The 23,708-nt window shown below is 36.8% G+C and overlaps 1 protein-coding gene across 1 annotated transcript; it reads right to left on the reverse strand.

Annotated features, from left to right (window-relative positions):
- Positions 1–6,187: 6,187 nt before the first annotated feature.
- On the reverse strand, positions 6,188–23,422 carry LOC110580866 (serine/threonine kinase receptor associated protein). Its single transcript, XM_021690539.1, has 10 exons — positions 22,991–23,422; positions 22,151–22,286; positions 15,849–15,930; positions 15,199–15,271; positions 12,545–12,641; positions 11,739–11,876; positions 10,222–10,358; positions 8,157–8,306; positions 7,521–7,586; positions 6,188–6,774 (listed from the first exon to the last, which is right to left on the reverse strand). The coding sequence occupies exons 1-10, from the start codon at positions 23,100–23,102 to the stop codon at positions 6,713–6,715; spliced, it is 1,053 nt and encodes a 350-aa protein (XP_021546214.1). The 5' UTR covers positions 23,103–23,422; the 3' UTR covers positions 6,188–6,712.
- Between the last annotated feature and the right edge of the window lie 286 nt (positions 23,423–23,708).

Consider the following 23,708-nt stretch of genomic DNA (forward strand, 5'->3'; position numbering starts at 1 on the left):
TCCATATTTTTTTTTTAAGATTTTATTTATTTATTTGAGAGAGAGAATGAGATAGAGCATGAGAGGGGAAGGGTCAGAGGGAGAAGCAGACTCCCCGCCGAGCAGGGAGCCCGATGCAGGACTCGATCCCGGGACTCCAGGATCATGACCCGAGCCGAAGGCAGTCGCTTAACCAACTGAGCCACCCAGGCACCCTGGAATTCATATTTTTAACAAGTTCCTTCACATGGTGTTAATGCAACCTAAATGAAAGGAATCATCAACCTAGGGGCAAAGAAGAGTAAACCATGCATGCCAATCTGGAGTTATGGCCCACACTGGTTCTTACATGAGTAAAACTCTTTCAAGTATTATGTATTGTTATTTTTTTAATCCATGCAAATTTTGTTATTCCTTTTTTAATATAACTTTTAAATTGCCAGATAAATTACCTCTCTTCCCATTCCCACTCCTTCCTTCAGTTAAAATTAAAGCTCTAGGACTATATCATATTTATCTTGAAGCCTCAAGAACCTACAAGGCCTGGGAGTTAGGAGTAACTCAACTGTCAAATTCCAAAGGGCATGGACCCTTTGTGTTTGGTTCTTCATTTGCCTAGGGTCATTGTCACATAGTAATTACATGTCTTTATTTGTTAGATGAATGACTGTATATTACTGGCTGGGCTATTTTTCTTATAGTGGTAACAGTTTTATCCAGTCCAATTCCATTTGCCTGTAGTCTCCCATCCTGTGATTTCTAAGAGCACGCACAGATTCCTTAGGTTAATACTGACTTGGACTATGGATTGTAACCAGTTTTTCTAAGTCAAAAGAAGGAAGGTGTAGAAGCAAGGAGAACTAGGCAAAAGTATGAATGTCAGAATTGACGTATTTCAGAACTGGAAGGACACTTAGAGAACATCTAATTCCTACTTCATGGTGAAATAAGAGAGTAAGAATTATATTGAGTTTTTTATAGAAGCTAAATTTATTCAATTTAAATAACAGTTCTTTATTCTGAGACCGGGTCTTTCACTACCAACTTGGATATTTAAAAATGTCTTTTCTCTTACGAAGACTGTGGTGGTAGAAAAAAAATGTAACAACCTCACTTGTCAAGATTAGAAGCAAACCATTCTATCTTGCCCTGATCTACTCCTTTTCTTCTTTAATCGATTGGTCCACAAAATCCCAAAGTTAGAGAATCATTGATAGAATAAATATATAATACTAAGTGCTTCCTATGAGTTAAGTTCTTACATCAATTATCGTTATTTCAAAAAAGAAAACCAGATATTTCCAAAAAAAAATCTGTGGGAGAACTGTCATCTCCTTTCACAGAAAGAAACTAAGGCTCAGAAAAATTAGTCTAAGTTCTAGAGGATGGTTTAAAACCCAGGCAATATAATCCTACAGACTACACAAGTGCTGTTCCCACTATCCTGTTGAAGCCAAACTCATTAGACCACCCATTTAACCTCTGAAAGTCAGGTTCTCCAAATATAAAATGGGTAATATCTTACCTTCATTGGGTTATTGAAGATATTCTGAGAAAGTTCTACTCTCTCATTAATTATATAGAGTGACTCAACCTGTAAAGTATTATTACTGTTCATTTAGAGGCTTTGGCCTTGTTTCCACAGGTAAATTTGTTAGATGCCTCCTTTGTGTCTTCAGGAACTCTGTTGATTCCATCCTGGTCTGGGTGGTACTCTACCCACTGGCAATTGTGCATTCCTATAAACAAAGAAAAGTGAATCCCCCTAGTATAAGAGCCAACATGTATAGTAACTTATATGGGAACCCAATAGGAATCACTTTTTGTTTCAAAATGTTAATCCTCCTGGTGTAAAACATAGGTAGCTACTAAAGAAATGTTTTCCCCTAGTCTGCATTTTCAATTCCCATTTTGTTGTTGCTCCTTCTGGAAAATTACATCTATGTGCCCTATCCCTCTACCCTTAGTCTCAAAGAAGAAAAGGCAGCTCAATTAATAATTCCACTGAATTTGAACTACTAAAAATGTAACACCTTAAATTATAAATTATGGCACATATTTACCATACTATTTTATAGCCATTAAAAGAATGTGTTGAACTTTACTGATAGGAAAAATTCTCAAGACAATTTACTGACCACACTCAACCCTGGTTTCTTGGGCAAAACCTCTGGATGATACTAAAACTGAGAAGTAATGATACACAAGTGAAATGACTAAAAACTAGGTGGGAATTCAGTTTCCATGACCTACTGCACAGTAGGACATAAAGAGGAGGCTCTATAGGAAAAACGGAATGGGAAAGTGGGTGGAGATGAGACCATCATACAAGCCGGACTCTCCTAGGTAAATGGGCCTCAGGTTGCCTTTGGCTGTACATGGGCAAGGGCTTTGAGTGGATTCCTACCATGTCTGCTTCTTCAGTGAACAGGATGTCTGCTGCATGCGGAATAACTGGAAAATTATCTTCCTGGTCTGATAAGATTTGGTGCTAATTTAGGACCTTGTTTCAACAACTTTTGAGCACTTACTAGCATACCAGCCTCTTTTCTAGGCAAAGGGTAGTACTGTTGAAGATGAAAAATAGGTAAGATAATTTCAGATAGTGATAAGAACTATGAATAAAACAAAGGCAAAATAGTAAGTGATAAGAGAAGGGATACAGGAGGACTTGAGACCCAAATCACAAGAAAGGGTTAGCCATGCAAATATTTAGGGAAGAGTGGACCAAGTAGTGGACATAGCAAGCCAAGTGAAAAGGCCTTGAGATGGAAATGAAGCCACCATGGCTACAGCAGTGCAAGCAAGCAAAGGAAAAATGAAGAGGTCACAGAAGGCCAAAGTCTGATCATAAGAAAAAGTGGTATAATGGGAAGCCACTACGGATTTATATAAGGCAGTCCCCTGGCAGTCAGCAAGGCATGGCAATAGTGTCAAGTGAGAAATAAAGAGAGCCTGGCCTAGAGGGGTAACAGTGGAGAAGAGGCAAGGTAGATTCAGAAGAGCCCACAGGATTTGTGTATAAAATAGAAATGGGGATGAGAATGAACTCAAAGACTTCTATTTTTTTAAAAGATTTTATTTATTCTAGAGAGAGGGAGAGAGCAAGAGAGCGAGAGACAGCATGAGCAAGAGAGGGGCAGAGAGAGAGAATCTCAAGCAGACTCCGTGCTGAGCACAGAACCTGACTCGGGCTCAATCCCAGGACACTGCGATCATGACCTGAGCCAAAACCAAGAGTCGGCCGCTTAACTGACTGAGCCACCCAGGTGCCCCAAGGACTTCTCTTTTAGTTTAAACAAGTAATAGGTAGTGCTGGTTACTGGAATAAATAATAAGTTGAGAAAGAAATCAGTTTCGTTGAAAAATTAAGATTTGTCTTAAGTAAGTCGGAGATACTTATAAAGGTTAAGGGGCAACACTCAACTATGCCATTAAACCGTGGTGCTCAGGGAGACAGACTGGATATACAAATTTAGAAGGTATCAGAAAATACTGAATGTCATAATAATAGATGTGGTTTTTATTCCTTTGGAGAAATGGAACTAGGAAGTACAGCCCAGCGGAAAAGGAAGAATTGGCAAATATAGCAGTCAGAAAAGTATAAGGAAAACCAAGAGTGTGGTTTCATAGCAATGAAAAAAATGTATTTCAAAAACAAGTCAGGCGCGCCTGGGTGGGGTGGCTCAGTTGGTTAAGCATCTGCCTTCGGTTCAGGTCATGATCCCGGGGTCCTGGAATCGAGCCCCGCATCGGGCTCCCTGCTCAGCCGGGAGTCTCATTCTCCCTCTGCCTCTCTCCCTGGCCTGTGCTGTCTCTCTCTCTCAAATAAAATCTTTAAAAAAAAAAGCAGACAACTATTGATTGCTGCTGAAGGTTTAGTAAAACAAGAACAGAAAAGTGATAGGTTAGAAACATGAAGAACACTGGAGACTTTGACAAGTGCAACTTAGATATGTACTTGACCTTTTTGCTAAAGTTAATTCTACTAGAAGATTCTACCATTACATAGTGTGATAGGCAGACTAATAGCGTCCAAAAGATGTCCAGGTCCCACGCACATACACACACACACACAAAGATGTCCATGTCCTAATTCCTAGAACCTACAAATATGACCTTATATGGCAAAAAGAGTTTGTAGATGTCATTAAGAATCTTGAACTGGGGAAATTATTCCAGGTAGGTCCAATGTAGTCACACATGGCTTTTTTTTTTTTTTTTTTTTTTTTTTTAGTGAAGGAGGGTGGCAGGAGGGTCCAAGATTTGAAGATACTAAGCTGCTGGCTTTGAAGACAGAGGAAGAGACCATAAGCCAAGGAATGTCAGCTTTTAGAAGCAAAACAATGCAAGGAACCAGAGGCTCTCCTGAAGAAATGCAACCCTGTCAACATCCTGATTTTTAGATTAGTGAGACTCATTTTGGACCTCCTTAATTGTAAGACAAATTTGTGATAATCTGTTACAGCAGCAATAGAAAATCAATACACAAAGGATACCAAACTGGTTGTTTCCATAGTCTCCTAGGTGGTCTATACCCAGTATATATGATTACGAAGAAAAACAAGGTTAGCCTTAAGAGCCAAATAGTAGGGGTACCTGAAGTGGCACATTCAGTTAAGCATCTGACTCATGGTTTCGGCTCAGGTCACGATCTCAGGGTCATGGGATTGAGCCCCGTGCATTGGGCTCTGCACTTAGTTCAGAGTTTGCTTAATCTCTGAAAACATGCCCTGTTATTAAAAACAAAAGCAGCAGGGTGCCTGGCTGGCTCAGTCCATGGAGCATGTGACTCTTGATTTCAGGGTTGTAGGTTTGAGCCCCACATTGGATACAGAGATTACTTATGAATAAAAAAAAAAAAAAATCTTAAGAAAAAAAAACAAGAACAGAAGTAGCTAATGTTCAAAAACAACTCTATTAATCTGGCAAAAGCTGAAAATTGATATGACTTACCTGAGTAACCAGTATCTAAAAATGGGCTAAAAGCTTAAGAACTTGACAGTTTGTATCAACCCAGAGATGTGACCAACATGAACATTCTAGTCACAAAATAAATACAAGGCGTGGTATGACAGAACTTCATGGCCTGAAATTCTCCAACTTACAAACTTAACTCAAAACAACTTTCATAGATTCTAAGCTATCTACCACCCAGTGATGTGTAAGCATGTATCTGTGTATGGTCTTTAGATTTTTATAAAACCTAAGTAGACGAAATCCCCTTGAATCATAAATTTCATAAATATCCAGCAATTTCATGATTCCATTCTGGCGCATATAAATCTCAACTTTAAGGTAAGTCAGATTCTGACTAGACTCTAAGCAGCCCATGATACAGACAATATTGCTACAGCAAAGCAGAGGACCAGGCATGTGGCAAGAGGACACAAAACTACCATCCTATGAGACCGTGTGTGGCTGGTCAGTGGCTATCTATCCCCATGACATACCTCTCTTGGCCTTCAGAGGCTGTCACAGCCAATAGTGCTTTCTTAAGATTACCACAAATCCCTGGAAACTTACTCTTTGCTTGGTTATTTCTTGTAAAAAAAAAGTTATCAAGGGTCATTCACAAGATGAATAAGGAGACAAAAAGCAATTTGACAAGAGATGTTATTCATTCGTCTAAAGTATTTCTGTCACTAGTTTAATATACTCCTATTTTAAAAAATAAGTACAAGTGTAAACCCAGTTGACCCATTTTATCAGAAGGTTGGTAAAAAGGTTTTTTGAATGCCATCTGCGCTTAAAGGATAAAGTAAAATAAACATTGCAGATCTACAATTATCCCACTTTTTTCTATCTGCATACACACATACAGATACACAAAAATGCCATTAATGCCACTGAATTTTAACAGATTTGGGGGATGGTGCGATTTCAAGCGATTTTCCTGCTTTCTGCCAATCCTGACTCACCTTTTTTTTTTCTTATAACTAGCATGTGTCATTTAAGTAAGTCATTACTCTGAAATTTTTTTAAAAAGCAGGTCAAGCATTTCTATCCAATGCAAGAGGAAGGTAAATGCAAACCCAGCGAAAAACATGGAAATTTTAAAAATCCAGTACAAGTAACTGAATTTCAAAATTAGGAAACAATATGTTTACTAAAGATTGTTTAACCATATTGTCTTTTGATATAGTTATAATGTAGAAAAACTTTTGGCAATTTCCATTTATAAACTCAAATCTATAGTTTTCCCAGGAAACAAACACTGTTTTGTTTAGAGGCATTTTATTTAGACAACTAAAACAATTAGATATTCAGAAGCAATGTACAATGAAAGAGAAATCAAACCAATTACTTTATCATGTATTCCCTCTTCTTTACAACTAAAGCAAAAAAAAAAAAAAAAAAAAAAGGCTTTCTGCTTTAAGGGAAAAGTCAGAAAAATAGGCCAATATATTTTTCTTCTCCATAATAACATAAACAGCTACAAGAAATCTAATTGTAATAAGAGAAATTGGATGTTGGCTTGCACATATTCATTAAAAAGACAACAGGCCATCATACCACAAGAGCCTAATTCCACCTGCCTTCATCTGATACTCTTGCCTTTTCACGTACAGGTTACACCAAGTTAGTTCCAGCACTGGAGCTAATTCACATTCCCCATTATTTACTGCTCATGTTTGCCTTAAGCAGAGAGTAACTCTGGGAGGCTGATGTTTTCTCTGCTTGCTTGTTTTAGTCCATAACTTGTACATTATCTGTGGCATATGCCCAATGCTCAGGCCTTCACTTCAGGAGTTGAACTATAGATGGAATCTGAATTCTCTGAGGCAATTTCTTCTGTAATGAAAAAATAACAATTAAAAAAACCCCACATTAGTCAACTTAATAAAGAAAATTTCTGTGTAACGAAGGCATAAAAAGATTTTTTCAGTGTGCTGGTGAGGGGAGGCAAAAGAGAACAAGGGCACATACCACTCATGACTAGACTCATGGCACTGAAAATGCAATGAAAAAATAGTTCCTATATTTCACCCATCAAACTCTTTTATACCATAACTGAACTTCCCAGGGTCCCCTCTTCTAGGCTAAGCTTTCAGTGATTCCAACTATCTAGTAAGCACTGAATTAAAGTCTTATCTTGAAAGATCTGGCCCCCTCCTTTATTTATTCAAGTTTCAAACAATATTATATGATCAGTGCATCTTACAATCTGTAATTCTAGATTTGGGAAACAGCACTTGGTACATAGTAAGCGCTTAATAAATGTTAAATAACAAATATAACTGTGACAATTTGTTTTTTTATTTTAGCAACTGCCTCAAGTTAGACTCCAAGGACTACAAGAGTAACCACCTCAGATCCACACTACATCGCCGTGACTGTACTATGCAGTAGATACTTAAAATATTTTATAAACATGTATATAAAAATACATATGTATATAAAAATACATATACATAAACTTTCCATTATTTAAGTATGTTCATATTTAATAAATTTCCTTTGTCAACGAGTAAAACTCACCTAACACTTCAATTTTAAATCCCCCAGGACTCTACAAAAGTTAATTCATTAGTATTTACCTAGCTCCTCTTCTGTTGTCTCTGGAAAACTGATCTTTGGCTTTGCCAGCTCACCACTATCTTCTTCTATGAAAAGAAAAGCAATCATGATTATGTGAATTACAGTATTACCAGCAACCTCCAGTATTTAATAAGTAAGAAGAGTACACCAACACTATTCTAAGCAATGAGCTACAAAACCTAATAGGAACCTCCCCTTTTTTAATAACTGTGATTCTAAAATAGTATGTCTTTCCATCAAAGTTCACTTTTAAGTTCATACCACAACTACTTTGGGATCAATAACTAAGTATTTTTATTAAAAACATGTCTACCTTATTAATAAGAATCAGTGAGTAATACCAGAGATTAAATACATTTACTTAGAAATTCTTCATATCGCCCTCTAGCAAATTTTGAAATAGGTCCATGTCATTCACCAAATGATCTGGTGTAAAAAAATTCAGGAATAGAAAACACACACACACACACACACACACACACGAAGAATAGAAAACACAACAAAAAAATTCAACCAAATAAAATAACACAGTAGCCAATTTATAATTATGGGCTTCTCTGCTTAAACTATATCAAATAAGTTAAAATCTATAGCACCCCCCCTTAACTTGATTAACTTTGAATACAGATGCTTACCAGGAAGTACACATTTCCAAAGGCCGTATGTTTTTCCTACCACAGTTTGCCATAGTCTCAATGTTCCATCTTCAGAACCACTGGCATAGAGTTCTCCATCAGGACTAAATCTCACACAGTGAATAGGACCAAAGTGTCCTTTGTAGGATTCTGAAAAAGAGAAGGGCTATTAGATAATTTAATACTTAAATGTTGGTTAAGTATTGATACACTAAGGAAAATACTGTCTGTATTATTGGGAAGATGTGAAAATCCTAAGTGCAAATTCAAAGAACTAAACTTCATTAAAAATAAAGGGATTCTTATCACAAAGTGGTATATAATGTCTACCATTTCTCTGTAAAATTACCCCCTTCCAATTCTAGCACACATTATGGTGTCATACTGTCCCTCTTAAAAAAAAAAAAAAATTTATATATATATATAAGGCTTCATGTCCCAAAAAAGGGTAAAGGAAGGGAGTAAGTTTTACAGAAAGCAGATCTAAAGTCTGTCAGTTTGATCCCAATTTCCACATCCTAAACTCACTGCCTATTTACCAGGGAACCAATTCTTATTATGACCACAGAGAGCCACCAGATGGAGCTCTTTTACACACACTGCCTCTTAATTTCCTACCAGACTAGAGTCTACTAGTCATTCTGTCACACAGAACATGAAGATTCAAGATCAATGCCAATCCTTAAATATTTTAGTCTGGGGAATTTAATGAGAAAATGTACAGATAAGTAGTAGTATTGTTCTGTTTAAGTCATATCCTTATTTATGAACTTTCCTCTTCTATTTTCTAATGCCTCATCACCTTTGTGTTTTCCAAGTCTTTACTATTTACTAGACCAATGCTTTATTCTGTTTTCAGGTCCATTCAACTCAAGGACCCTCATCTTTCCCCATCTCTGTCCAACCAGAGAGAATCAAGAGAGTATTATCATGACAGTAAAAATTTTCATGAGAGTAGAAAGAATATGAGAGGTTTGGAATGAGAATAAGCTGGGTCCAAGGTCTGGTGTTCACTAACTGTGACCACAGATCTCAGGCAAATAATTTACCTCTTTTTCAAAAAGAATAAAAAACGTGACCACAACATTCTGAAACTTTGAAAACTGACATTAAATAATAAAAATGGATCTCTGATTTAAAAGTCACATATTCAAATAATAAAGGGTGAACCATAAGCAATTATAATAGATTCTATATGGTCCATTCACCAAACTTCCACTAGTCCAACCCAAATCCATTAGTTTTCCCAAAAAAAAACAAAACATAAGGCTGTCTTTTGTTCTTTGTGCATAATTCTAACAAGCTTAATTTCATTGGGTGGTAAAGCAGGACAGCTAGACAAAGTAGCAGCTTACAGAAAAAGAAATTATAAAAACTAAATATACTAGTTCAAAAAGCAAATTTTGTGAAGGCTAAAAGTAGATACTGAGAACCATGATTATGACATACCTACTCAATCAGATAAATGTAAAATTAGATGTACATTAACTTCAAATTAATCTTAATGCCCTTCCTCTGCCTTTATGAAGGACTATTATGAAAGTGGAAGCAAAAGTCAGACTCCAAAAAAATCCAAACAAACAAAAATCCCCTCCAATTCAGATGCCTAAGGTATCCCTGTAATACACCATAGCTGTTTTTCGCCCACACTATTCTCAACAGAGCTTAGAGATTCTTACATTGGCAATAGGGGGAGCCAGGTAGATGGGACTACATACCAGCACTATACTTCAGAAAAAACAAATACCCTTACATCTATTTAACATGATTTTGATGTACGACTGCCTCCTCCTACCCCCAATAAATATACTGCCCTATTGTATAGACTACCAGAATACAATGAACTTAAGTTAAAAGGAAAAGGTAAAATTGAGAGTCTGGCATGCTTTATTTACACCACTGTAAATACTTCTACCAAAAGTGGAAAAAAATCCTTTACTTTTTTCACTTGGAAATAACAAGCTTTAGTTAGCTGAAAAATTTGCTAACTGAGGTGTTAATTACTGAAAACCATTTGATAAATGTAACCGTATCATTTTAAGGGAGGAAAAAGAGAGCAACTCACCTAATTCTTCTCCACTATTATAATCATACTTATAAAGTTTAAAGTCTTCACCACCTGCAACAAGAAATTCTTTCTCAGGATGAAGAGATGCAGAATTGATGGTTGCAGGAGCTTCAAAGGACTTAATTGGGTCCAAACTGGAAAATAGTTTAAGTAATATTTATAAATTTTGACTACATAAACAATACCAGGAAACAATTACTTTTAAACTGTTCCTAATTTCTGAAACCCAAGAAATGATTATATCTTCATTTAGTCAAACATAAATAGTGATGTTAAAAAAAAAAAAAAAGCCTTCTAAATAATATTAGCAAAAAAAGTCCAGAAGGATACTATGCCAAGTGGAGTTCATTCCAGGAATACAAAGACACTTTGTGCAGTGAGTGCTTTCCTGGAAATGACTGTGCTAGCTAATTAACAATAGTATGGCTGATATATTTGGATTTTTGCATTGAAAGAAATTTAATTCTGTATTGTTTGATTTTTCCATGACAACCACGCATCTCTGAGAACAGAAAATGTTTTATAATAAGTAATTAACATAATGGATTATTTATACATTATTCTCAATTGCTGAGAATTTATAAGCTTCTGCAACAAAACCTTCAATACTACAAAAATATAAAAACTGCTAAAGATGGTTCCGTTTTTACTATCAAGCTTTTGAAAGAATAACCAAATTTGGAACTACAGCTATAATAAGAATCAATGCACATGAACACCTCCACATGAACATCAATGAGTTTGGACATCAGCTCTTTTCAGAGAAACTGATACATAATTTAGTAAAACCTATCAATACACCTAGCAAAAATATTTTCAAACAGTTTTTAATAGCTAAGAATAGTTTAAAATAAAAAATCAAAATTACACTCATAGGGCCCTAGTAACTAAAAAGAAAATACCCACACAAACACACACATATAATGTTATACATGTGTAACAAAGAAAAAAAGACTAACGGAAAATACAACTACCATTAAGTCTGGCATCTATGGTTGAAGAACAGTGGGCAAATTTTTTAAAATTATCTTTTCCAAATTTTCAACAAGGGCATTTAACTACACTTATAGTCACAAAAAAATTAAATCTGTTTTTAAAAAACATCATTAGATCTACACAAACTTCAGAATAGAAGAAAAAAATCACTATTTCTCTAAAATTGTAAAAGGAAAATTAATAAGAGAATCAAGATGACAGTGGCTTTTTACAGTAATGAACATTAATTTTAACACCAGTCTAGCAATCCTTTTAAGAAAAATATAATTTAAAAAAAGAAAAAATTTAGAAGTTACTAAATTTTACCAATGTCCCCTAAATATTGGAAATTAATTGGATTAATTCCTCAGTATATCAAATTCTTAAAATACATATTAATAATGGCATGGAAACTTTTCCCCATATTATATAGTATAGGCCAAGATTTGCCTTGTTAAAAGAGTTAAATACCTTTCACATGTGCCTTCCAATTTTTAAGATACCAAAAAAAAAAAAAAGAAGGTATTCCTTGGACATACCTTACTGCACTATGAAAAGCAATAGATCGTCCATAGGTTATTACCAAGATCTCTCCCTCAGGAATATATTCCATACTGCTAACAGACATATTAAAATTTAGAGATTTCACTTCTGTCATGGTAGCATGATCCCAAAGGCTGCAAAAAAGGAAGAGGAAAATATGGTGGCATTTACTCACTTAAGAAAAAGCTTAATTCCCAATTATATCTACAGATTAACCAAGGAAGAATAATCACAGTTGTAGTAAAATCTCCTATATTCTAATTCATAAGTTATAGATGATACAGAGAAATTTGGGATTTCTATACAATGTTACATTACTTGGTATCTTGTTGGTGAAGTCAACTTTAATACTTAAATATACCTCCCTTAGCAAACTATGCTATAAGACATGTAAGTCCTAATCTTACCAATTTTAGCATCACTCTAAAGAACAGTTCTTACACTCTGTGAATGTGATGATAGCTATATATATTTCCACAGGAAAAAACATCAGGTATCAGCACACAAAATTATGTATACGATACCAGGAGTTTCATGGACCCCCCCATAGCCAGCTTGTCCACTGAATCAGATTAAGAGCACAGGCTTATAAAGATGTCAGTAATTTTAATTAAGTGTCTTGTGGATTCTGCTCTAGGTTTATAACAGTATGGACAGCTCCAGAAAAATGTGATCTATGTGCAGCTTAAGTTTCAATGTTTAGAGATAATCCTTCATACATACAGTTATGAGAAATATTTAAAATATAATCACTAAGGTCAAATATTTTTCAACTTTAAATCACTAAAGAAAAATTACTTACCGGACAGTTTTATCATCAGCTGAAAGAATCTGTTTATCCTCACTGCACCACAGAGCTTTTTTAATACCAGAGGTGTGACCACTGATTTCCTTAGGTTCTTAAAATGAAACAATTTAAATTACATTTGTTAATATTTGCTTTTTTAAACTGAGCAATACTGGAACAATTAAATATGTAAAAAGAAAAGAAGTACACTTCAAATTAAACTGCAACTTTTCAAAGCCCAACACAATGCAAACTTACTGTTTCCACAGAATACATGTGGTTTTTCTACACTGGAACAAAAATTTATCTGCATGACAAAGAACCCAAGAACAATGCTGCTATATGTATCTGGGAGTGAATACACCACTCCCTCCAGGCTATGTTTCTGCTTTCAAAAGCATTACTGTAGCACAATGAAATAAAAAAAAGCTAATCCAACATTACCACTAACACTGGGACCCTCGTCCAAGCCACTGTTGGTAGAAACAGGAAAAAAGAGGGAAGCAGGCTGACAGGAGAAAAAGAGAGTAAAGAACAATGCAGTAATTCCCAAGAATATTTCTACAATGAGATCAAAGCTTCAAAAACCAAAACAAAACAAAACCACCACCAGGAACCTATCTCTGTTGGAGACTTTCCCTTCAAAAGATTAAAAAAAAAAGAACAACTGCTCAGTGTTATCTTTGGGCAAAAGCAGATGCTGGAGGCAAAGCCATCCAACCCTACTTTGATTTTGGGCAAGTTACTTAACCTGCTGAAGTAAAGGTTACTTAGCCCTTTCATTTTTTCTTCTGTAAAATGGAATAACAACAGTTACTACACCTCACAGTTGGAGTATGAGGATCAAATGAGAATATACACCTAAGGTTTCTAACCTGGAGTTTGACATACAGTAAAAGTAGTTAACTGCTATTATTTCTATTGCCAGTACAGCAGAAGAACCACTTTCAAAAAGCAGCTTTGAGAAGGGCCTAAGGCCTGAACTAATTTGCTAAGTCAGAAACGCACACTGACTGAGGTCCGAGTACTTTGCTATGTTTTGGCGTAAAGTTATAAAAGAGAATGAAGAGAAATACCTCCAGATGCCAATGAAGAAGAATCTATAAATGTAGTCTGTTTGCTCACCTTAGAAATGCTTTTAGGAAAGACTATCTTGAGAATAACTGCTTAATATCCAATGTAGCTTTGACTTTCCTACAAACTTCTGAAATTCATAAATTAATGAATAATACCCACGATACAATACATAAGACTATAAAATAAATAAAACAAAATCCTGTTCATTATAATCTGGTAGCTTTTGAAATATATATTATGTATTATGTGACTAGAAAAGCATTAAGATACTACAAAAGAGATGAATATCTGGATCAGGGAAAAAAGGCATCTTTTATGACTTCCGTGCAGTAAGAGAATTCATAAAGGAAATAAATTTCACCACCAAAAACTTTACAATGTGTATACCATAAACCTTATTAACAAAATTTAAAAGCAAATGACAAATCAAAATATAATAAAGAACCTTAAAACCAGTAAGAAGATGAACATCACAACAAATAAATTGGCAAAGGGCATGAACAGACTATTATTCACAAAGAACACATTAAAATGGTATTCAACAGTATTTTAATCTCGTGAATAATTTTTTTCAAGCTCACAATATCACAGAATCATTTTTCTTCTATTCAATTGGAAAGGACAAAGTTATCAGTGTTTGCCAGAAGAGATTAGCTATAGATATATATTTTTATACTTTGGTGGAGCACACTTTGGTAATACCTACCAATGGCTTCCAAGTGTACCTCCCTTTTTGTCCCAACAATTCTATTTCTGTGTAGTTATTCTATAGAAGTAATTGTGGAAATATCTGCAGCTATAATGATGTTAAGCGTAACACCACTTACATTTAAAATTTGTAAATAGCCCAAATGGGCCACAGTAAGAGACTGGTTAATCGACTTATTCATAGCATAAAAAACAATAGTCATTAAAAACAGTAGAGAGAATATTTAAATACATGAAAAAATTGTAATTTTTTAAGTTTAAAAAATTCTTCTGATTAGCTAATATATTCATATGGTTCAAAAATCTGAACAAAATATGCACACACTAAAATTCTCACTTCTCACCTTCTAGACAACCATTCTTTCTTACCAAAAAGTAGTAACACTGCTATGTACCTTTTTAAACTTAAATGATAAAAATTTGGCAAGATGAATTTTTAATTTTTAAGAAAACTATGTAAGCACAATGTAGGAACATTAAAAAAAGATATCTGCATAGAAAAAAGACTGGAAGGGACGCCTGGTTGGCTCAGTCAGTTAAGCAGCTGCCTTCGGCCCAGGTCATGATCCCAGGGTCCTGGGATCCAGTCCCACATCGGGCTCCTTGCTCAGCAGGGAGCCTGCTTCTCCCTCTCTCTCCCTCTGCTTGTGCTCTCTGTCAATAAATAAAATCTTTAAAAAAAAAAAAAAAAAAGACTGGAAGACTATGAACCAAAAATTAAAAAATACTAATAGTGATTAATACTGGATGATGAATTGTTTTCATTTTTCTCTTCGTGACTATCTTTAATTTCAAATTTGAGTACTGAACATGATTCCTTTAATCAAGAAAACTTACTTAAATTAAAAGAAAATATAATACAAACACATATAAATTACACTTACCTGCTTCAGGCTTGTTCAAATCATATATGCGTAACAGTTTATCCTGTCCCCCGGTTAACAAGTAATTACTATCCTGAAAATACACACAAGCAAACTGTTTACGGAGGAGCCATTTTAATAGCTACTATCTCTTTGAAACTTCTTCAACACCAATTAAAATCCAAATAAAGTTTGCAGACATCACAAAGAAATGCAACACATGCCAATTACTTCTGAGACGATACTAGAGAACATTTATCCTTCTCATAACTGCCAAAACCCTTTAAGCTCTACCGTTCAAATGTATTATGCCACCTACCACAAGAATATTCTCCAGCTGCCCTGATCCTCTCCCTCCTAAGTAACACCTCTTTAATGATCTCAAATTTATCCTCTCTCTTCTGAAAGTAGTGAGGAAACATTATTTGCATGTTTTAGATGTTTGTTGCTACTGATGGAGAACTGATCCAAGAGTTCCATGGTATTTTAGGATTAACCAAGTAACTAAATTTGTATGCTTAATCTGTAATTAAACCATATATAAGCCAATATACACCTAATATCACCCCCAAACAAATATAGAATATACAAACCAATCAAATACACGACCATTATTACATCCTATAATAACAGCAATTTAACTCCCTAAAATATATTCCATTTTCTGATACCTGCGTAAAATCCACAGTCTTGACAATGTGTTTATGAGCCAGGGTCATCAATTCATCTCCTGAGACAGCATCCCACACTTTGCTAAAAGTAAAGAGTAAAATTAAAAGATAAATATAATGGTAATTCTGATGATAACCAAATAAGTTAGGTATGCAAAATGTTATATAAATGAATTATAAGTCTCCCATTCTCTCTAATATCCCTCACTGTTAAGATTCATTTGATTAAATATTTTAATGATTCTAAAATTTAGAAAAGAAATTTATCCCCGTAGAAGCCATATAACCAATCTAATTTTGACAATGGAAAAGATCTACAAATTTAAGTAAATGAGATCAATGAACCAGCCCATCCTTACTTTTAGCCTACAGCCATAATATCCTTTTAACAAGACTGTAAGACATTTTAACTAATTTTAAGTTTCATCTTTCCAGTTTGTTTCTCTATTCTCATGTACATGCAAAACAAAACAACAACAAAAAAAGAAATCCTAAAAAGAATTTACAGAATGAAAGGCCCTGATACAGGTTACATAAAATTTTAAATCAAGACAGTAAAGAAGAGAATATTCTCCCCATGTCTTCCTCAAAGTTGACTCTTAAAATTCTCAAATTCTAATCCAATTAACTTCCCCCCAAAATATCCCAACCTTTGATTATATAATGTTAACACAGGATTTTTAACCTCTCAACCATTTCTCTGACCCCCCCAACCCAAAATATATGTGTGGTTGTGTGTCTATACACATATATGTATGCATTACATTAGGGGTTAATGGTCAAATAATACATTAGAAAAATACTGTAAGAGGTTCTCTCAATAAAAAAGATTAAAGAAGGGGAAAAAAAGTTCACTTTATAACAGAAGAGGTCATTGAAAAATAAACAAGAAAACTTTGCTTACTGGGAAAAGAACTGTTAAGAGTGAACAAGCTATGCTCCATAAAGATTTTCATTTTAATATAATTGACATTTATTTTTAAAAATAAAGGGAACAATAAGCGGGGGTTGGGGGGGAGAGCATGATCAAAGTAGGGCCAAGAGATCTATAGTCTTTCCCCTCCTATTTAGAAACACCACTAAAATTGAAGATGACACTCTCTGACAGAGCATGCTCTAATCACCTGTACTGACTTTGGCCTATTTCATTATTCACAGTTAAGAGTCCTAAAAAGGGCTTACAGCCCTAAAAATATTCTGGAATAACCTAAATGTTTTCTAATGTATTTTTCAATCTCCAGGCATGAAAGTGGTATTACGTAGCTGGCTGCAGGCTCAAATCAGGGCAATGAAGCATCATTAACAGTATCCTTTCCTCAGCGAACCCTGAAGCATTTATTTCCTGCACAACTCTAGAAGTACTTGTCACCTCCCTAAACTACTGACCCCCCCCCTTATATCCCCTGTTTCGTGCCTATATTAATGCTGTCTGTTCAATACTTTTCATATCCTGAGAACAGACCTACCACAAGTCTCAAAAGAGGAGATGCTTAACTTTTTTATTTTTATTTTATTTCTTTTTAAGATTTTATTTATTTATTTGACACAGAGAGAGACAGCGAGAGAGGGAACACAAGCAGGGGTAGTGGGAGAGGGAGAAGCAGGCTTCCCGCCAAGCAGGGAGCCCAATGCAGGGCTCTCGATCCCAGGACCCTGAGACCATGACCCGAGCCGAAGGCAGACGCCTAACGACTGAGCCACCCAGACGCCCTCCCCCCGTTTTAATTAATTTATTTACTTACTTAACTTACCTTTTTTAAAGCCTTAATAAAAAATTAAGCTTTTCTGGGCGAAAAACATTGCCTAGCTATCTTAACATGCTGACTAAGTCATCAAAAAGGAGGTAATACCACCCTCAATTTATCAACAACCTTATTCAGAGGAAAACTGATCTTCCCATGGTCTTTTACAAGAGAGAAAAGTGATCATACACTTTGGTTATCTATAGACTTCAGGGCCCAACTCCAGATCTATTTAATCATCCTCTGGAACAGAGCACAATTATCTTCTCCACTTTTGGCACTCTCTCCAGATGATTTTAACAAGAGGAAAGTGGAGATGCTAAGAGGATCATGGGAAGTAAAGCTTATATTAGCTTCATGAATTAAAAGATAATAAGAGGAGGGGGTTTCAGGGAATAGTGTCCTCATCACCTGACACAACTGCCCGAATTACCTCAAGATAACATTCCCAAATGACCCACAGACCAACTCTGCTCCAAAAGAACCAAATTTTCTTCTACATAAACATGACATTAATGAATTTTCTGAGAAACATAAGAATGGGGGAGGTGGGGAGAAGTTCCTAAAAATGATTTATACCAACTATGATTAATCAGGTTAAGTTGGGGAAGCTATTCTTTAGCTGGTTCAAGCTCCGTAACAGCAAGCTCCATACAAATCATTAAAAGAGAATATACATAACACTCCCACTCTTCAAAGACAGACACTGAACAAACTAGGAGTAAGACTCAGCTACTATTTATTGAGCAGCTACTACGCAAAAGACGCTATGCTAGACTCCAAGGATATAAGTGGAAAAAGATCTCTCAAATCCTCCCAATAACCATGTGGTCTTACACCCATCTTAGGATACCAAAGCCGAACTTTTAAGAAGCAACCCATGATCAAACTGGAAACACAAAGCATAGCTAGCACATGGACTCAGGCCTAACCAAAGTGAATGCATTCATCTTTCTTGCCATGATATAGTGGGAATGGGGGGGGGGGGCAGGGGAAGCATTTCTTCTTAATATTTAAGAACTTTCTTTGCACAAAACCAGAAAGTTTCATGGCCTTAGCCTCAGAAGTTCCAAAATGACAAATACGAATTTGGTCTAGCGGAATGGGAGCTATCACTGTGACCTTACACACGTAAACATACTCATTAGGTTTTAAGCAATGTTCTCAATATTAGAAACATTTTAACTCATTTAATATTCACAACTGACATTTGAGATAAGTGCTATTTCTATTCTCATCTTTACAGATGATGACACTGAGAAAAAGAGGTTAAATAAATTCCCAAGGTCACAGGATTCGGATGCAGAATCAGGCTCCAGAGCTCACGCTTCTAATGCTATTTGTAAACACAGACACTGGAGACTTGAAATGTTAAGCATAAAAACAACACTGAATACCTATCCAGAGACATGCCCTGGAATGTGGGACTTGGGCTATGAATGCTCTGTAAGTGACCTAAATAAAGATAACTGTCCCTCTGGCAGCAAGATACAATCCTGACTATTCTTTCCAAGACTCAATATATTAAGTATTTAAAGTGCCATATTTTTTCACGCCTTTTTTTTCTCTCCATTTCAGAGGCCGTTATCACATGCAGTAATTTCTGTCTACTTCTTTATCTTCCAGAGAACTGGTATCATCATTCGATCAACTGTACAAACCGAGAGTCTTCACAGATTTTACAGAGACAGGCATCCTTCCCAACAAGCTTTCGCACAAGTCTCTTAAAGATCAGGGCAAGACCATCAGGCAGAAGGTGACAGAGCGTTTTACTCACATAATTAACAATGACGGACAGGGCCCAGAATTTAGGTTAACAAAAACTTATCCTTTCAGAATTGCAATTCAAAAATCTGTCTTTTTTTAATGCTGTTTATAGTCTCTAACATCTTGTTACATTTAAAACTTAATTATGTTTAATTTAAAATACCACTTTATTAACTATTAACTTACCACAGCAGACTGGGACCTAGTTTCAATAATGACATTTTTTAAAATCCACCTACCAAACCTCTGAAATCTAGAGTTGAAAATCCCAATTTCTACCTCTGTTATAAAATCAATGACATTCATTCCCAATGATAATGTTCCTACTAGACTGAGCAAAAAACAAACTTTGGAGAAGTGAAGGGGGAAAAAAAAAAGCTAAACTCATGGCAATCAGACACAAGTGTTCCAGAATCAAAACCAAGATCTGTAATTCACCCATTCTTTACCCTCTACTTTAGAAAACTTCCTCTAGTTATTTACTCAACAAACATAAGGTATTAAATAAGCCAGAGAATATAAAAAATATAACCTGACCTCAAGAAGCAAGAACACATAAATCAAGTAAGTACTATAAAAGTGCCAGAAGTTTTAACACAGAACACGAATGAACACTTTTACCGTAAGCCTTCCATCTGAGAATCACTTTTACCAAATTAACAAAGGAGAATGACACATTGCAAGTAGCATGCTGACATCTAAAGCAACATTTGACCTGAAGCTGTTGACATTAAAGGATTTATATAAATTCAAGCAGCTCTTTATTTTATCAGTATTACATACAATCAAAACAGGGCACAGCACAAAGCCTTACAATGGCTATGCATAAAGACCTACTAGAAATCTGTTCATTGAAGGCACAGAAAAGAGTTCAGGCTGCTGACATTTATAACTTTTTTTACGGATCTCTCATCATCTCAAATTTAATACCGGGTAAGCACCATATCACCCTCTCCTTATTTAAAAACTTTTAACTTGTTTTTTAATTTTACATACAGTAAAATTCATTCTGTGGTATAGAAATTTACATGTTGCAACAAATGCAAAGAGTCATGTATCCATCATCACAATCAATCTGCCTTCATTTTTTATAATAAACTTCGTATATTTGATTTGCTTAAAACAAAGGAGCAGCACATTTACAACTGCTCCTAGTTTGGAACTCTGTAGAAGAAAGAAAAAGGAGAAAGAGAAACAAGACTACTTTACTTTCCAGACTTGAGTCTAACAAGGTTTACTACCATACGCAATAGCTCTTGACGTCGCCTTCATCAGTTTACACATTTAAGGGTCTGCTATGTCATAAACACAATTAGGAGCTAGAATACCAAGATTATGTAAAATATGAAAGTGCCCTGAAGGAGAAAGTGGGTCATTGCAAGTCATTCTAACATATGCAAAAGCCAAAAACCAAAATAGGTAAAGTGTATTCTGGCAAGAAGTTTAGTATAACTAGATTGTAGGGCATATGATGTGCAGTGTCGGGTAATACTGATAAACCAGGATGAGGCCAAATTTTAAACTGGCCAACAAGTGAAATTTAACCTTTAGGCCAGTGATTCTAAGGCTTAATATCAGAATCAACCAGAACTTTAAAAAAGAAAAAAACAGATGTTGGGGACTCCATCCCCAGACCAGTTAAATCAGAATTTGTCAGACACATACATCTGAATATTTTAAAGTTTCCCAGGTTATTTTTGGGTTCACTCGAGGTCATGAACCACTGAAACTGCAGAGGGAAGACAGGAAGATCATTAGAGAAGTGACATGATGAAATTTGTTTGTTTGTTTTTTTTTAAAGATTTTATTTATTTATTTGAGAGAGAGAATGAGAGACAGAGAGCACGAGAGGGGAGAGGGTCAGAGGGAGAAGCAGACTCCCTGCCGAGCAGGGAGCCGGATGCGGGACTCGATCCCGGGACTCCAGGATCATGACCTGAGCCGAAGGCAGTCACTTAACCAACTGAGCCACCCAGGCGCCCGATGAAATTTGTTTTTAGGAAGACTACGGAAGATGAAAAGACAGGAAAGGTACTAGTGGCAGAGGCATAAAAAACAGAGAACATTCTGCTGGTAGAATCAACAAAGCAGACATAAGGAAAAAAATCAAGAATATTTAAATTTCAACTTAAAAAACTTAAAAAATGAAGAGTAACTGAGTTTAAATATGGGTAAAGCCAGTTAACAAAACCGGAGTAAGACAGGGCTAAAAATCTGGGCCATCAGCACTAGGGCACCACAGAAGTGTGTGATATCACTCCGGAAGCACACGTTGAGCATTTTTTTTTTTTTTTTAAGATTTTATTTATTTATTTGAGACAGAGAGAATGAGAGACAGAGAGCATGAGAGGGAGGAGGGTCAGAGGGAGAAGCAGACTCCCTGCCGAGCAGGGAGCCCGATGCGGGACTCGATCCCAGGACTCCAGGATCATGACCTGAGCCGAAGGCAGTCGCTTAACCAACTGAGCCACCCAGGCGCCCTACATTGAGCATTTTTAAGCACAACCACCAAGATTCATTATCTAGAGTGCTTGTCAGTAATGCAAATTCCTGGGTCCCAATCCAGACATACAGAATAAGTCATTTAAAGTCTCTGAAAATTGATGAGAACCACTGAAGAGAAAAAAAAAAAGCAGAAAGGACCAGAGTAGAGTTTTAGTGAGATCAAACATCACGTGCTCTACATGGTAGGCTTTGGGTCAGAATTTTATGAATAACTGAGGCTGAAGTTTTGAGTACTTCACAACACAATCCATGGAGATCTTCGAAACTGGCCGATTTGGCTATACTTACGCAGTGAAATCTGCAGCTGCTGTAGCTGCTTTGGTGGCATCCTTATTCAATGTCGCGCCCCAAACAGCACCCTTATGACCCAAAAATGTTCCAATCCAGTCTCCGGTATCTCCCTGGCGTAGCATAGGTTTCCCGTCTAAAACACATTTAAAAAGTGTGATTTAGAAGTTCAAATTACTTAAAATCTAAGACTCAAACATAAAGTGATCGTGTCAAATAACAAAGTGTTAAACTGCTTTTGTTGTGTAACTATTCTCATTCACTGGGGTCACTAAGAAACGTTCAGAAATAAATTAACTGAAGAGACAAGCCAGACATTCTCGCTGAAGCATTTGTAATTCGGTGGGAATATTGATTTGCATCAAAATAACCTAGATTTGAGTCTTATTTTGGACCAACTTCTTAACCTGAACCTCAGTTTCCAACTGAAAAATGGGGCTAATACTACATAGGAATGTCCAGTAAAATAAAGGCAATGACAAGTCTCTAAAATACGGAAAGTTATTACTCGCCTGGCCTCCTGTTTTCTCTATTCCCCATATCCTTGAAAGATTATTTACAGTATATGATGACAGAGGCGTCAGGCAAGTGTACAGTCCCGCTTCTCCAGAAATAGCAATAAAAGCGAAATGAGAGGCCCAAGTTGGGGGCAGTACTTAGCCCCGTCAGAGAATCAGAAAAGCCTCCCTTGGCTCCAGCTGCGGAATCCCTAATACAGTGTTTTCCCCATCAGACCACTGTTGGCCCCAATCTCAAAGACTGAGATCCCCCCTTCCGCAATGGGGAGTACCCGCCACTCTACCTTCCGGCCCAGTCCTAGTCGTTAGGGACCCTGCTCACCTTTGCAAGCGCTGATTAAGAAATAGCCATAGGGCGTGATGCCACTGAAGGCCAAATCGACCACAGGCCGCGTGTGGCCCGAGCAGGTGAGCGGCGTCTGCCTCATTGCCATGGCGGCGGCGAACCGAGCGATCCGGCTGTGGAGACGAGGGTCGTCTTGTCTTTTCCTTCCTCTGCCGCAGAGCCTCTGGCTCAAGGCCCCCGCCCTGACACTGGGGGCTGGGGCTGGGCCAAGAAACAAGAAAAAGAGGCCAATCGGGTAGCACCGAGGTCAGGAAAGGGTTGGGGATGGGTCAGGGAGTCTGCGACGGGCGACGGACAGCCGCCAAGGGAGGGAAAGGGAGGGAGGGAGGAAAGTAGGGGAGGGGGAAAACCGGAGAACCGGCAGCCACGACCCGCACCGTCCACACCGGTACTGGCAGGAAGTGACGATCCCAATGACGCCAAGCGTCCGTCGGAAGTGACGACCTAGCGAGAAGGCAAGTTTGCCCGGTAGCGGAGCGAAAAGGACAGCAGCGCGCAGGCGCGAGATCAGCGCACGTTGGGCACGTGACGCTGGCCCCCGCCGGCTACGTACGCATGGAGGAGCTCTAGATTTCGCCGCGGAGTTCCCCCGCGCCAAGCTCTGACCAGCCGGAAACGGCCTTTTTGTCTCCGGGCGGAGTTTGGTGAGTGCGAAAGCTGTGACTGCTCGTCTCAGACTCTGGGCCTTGCAGCC

The sequence above is a fragment of the Neomonachus schauinslandi genome, chromosome 5 (genome assembly GCF_002201575.2).
Source record: "Neomonachus schauinslandi chromosome 5, ASM220157v2, whole genome shotgun sequence".
Taxonomy (NCBI): domain Eukaryota; kingdom Metazoa; phylum Chordata; class Mammalia; order Carnivora; family Phocidae; genus Neomonachus; species Neomonachus schauinslandi.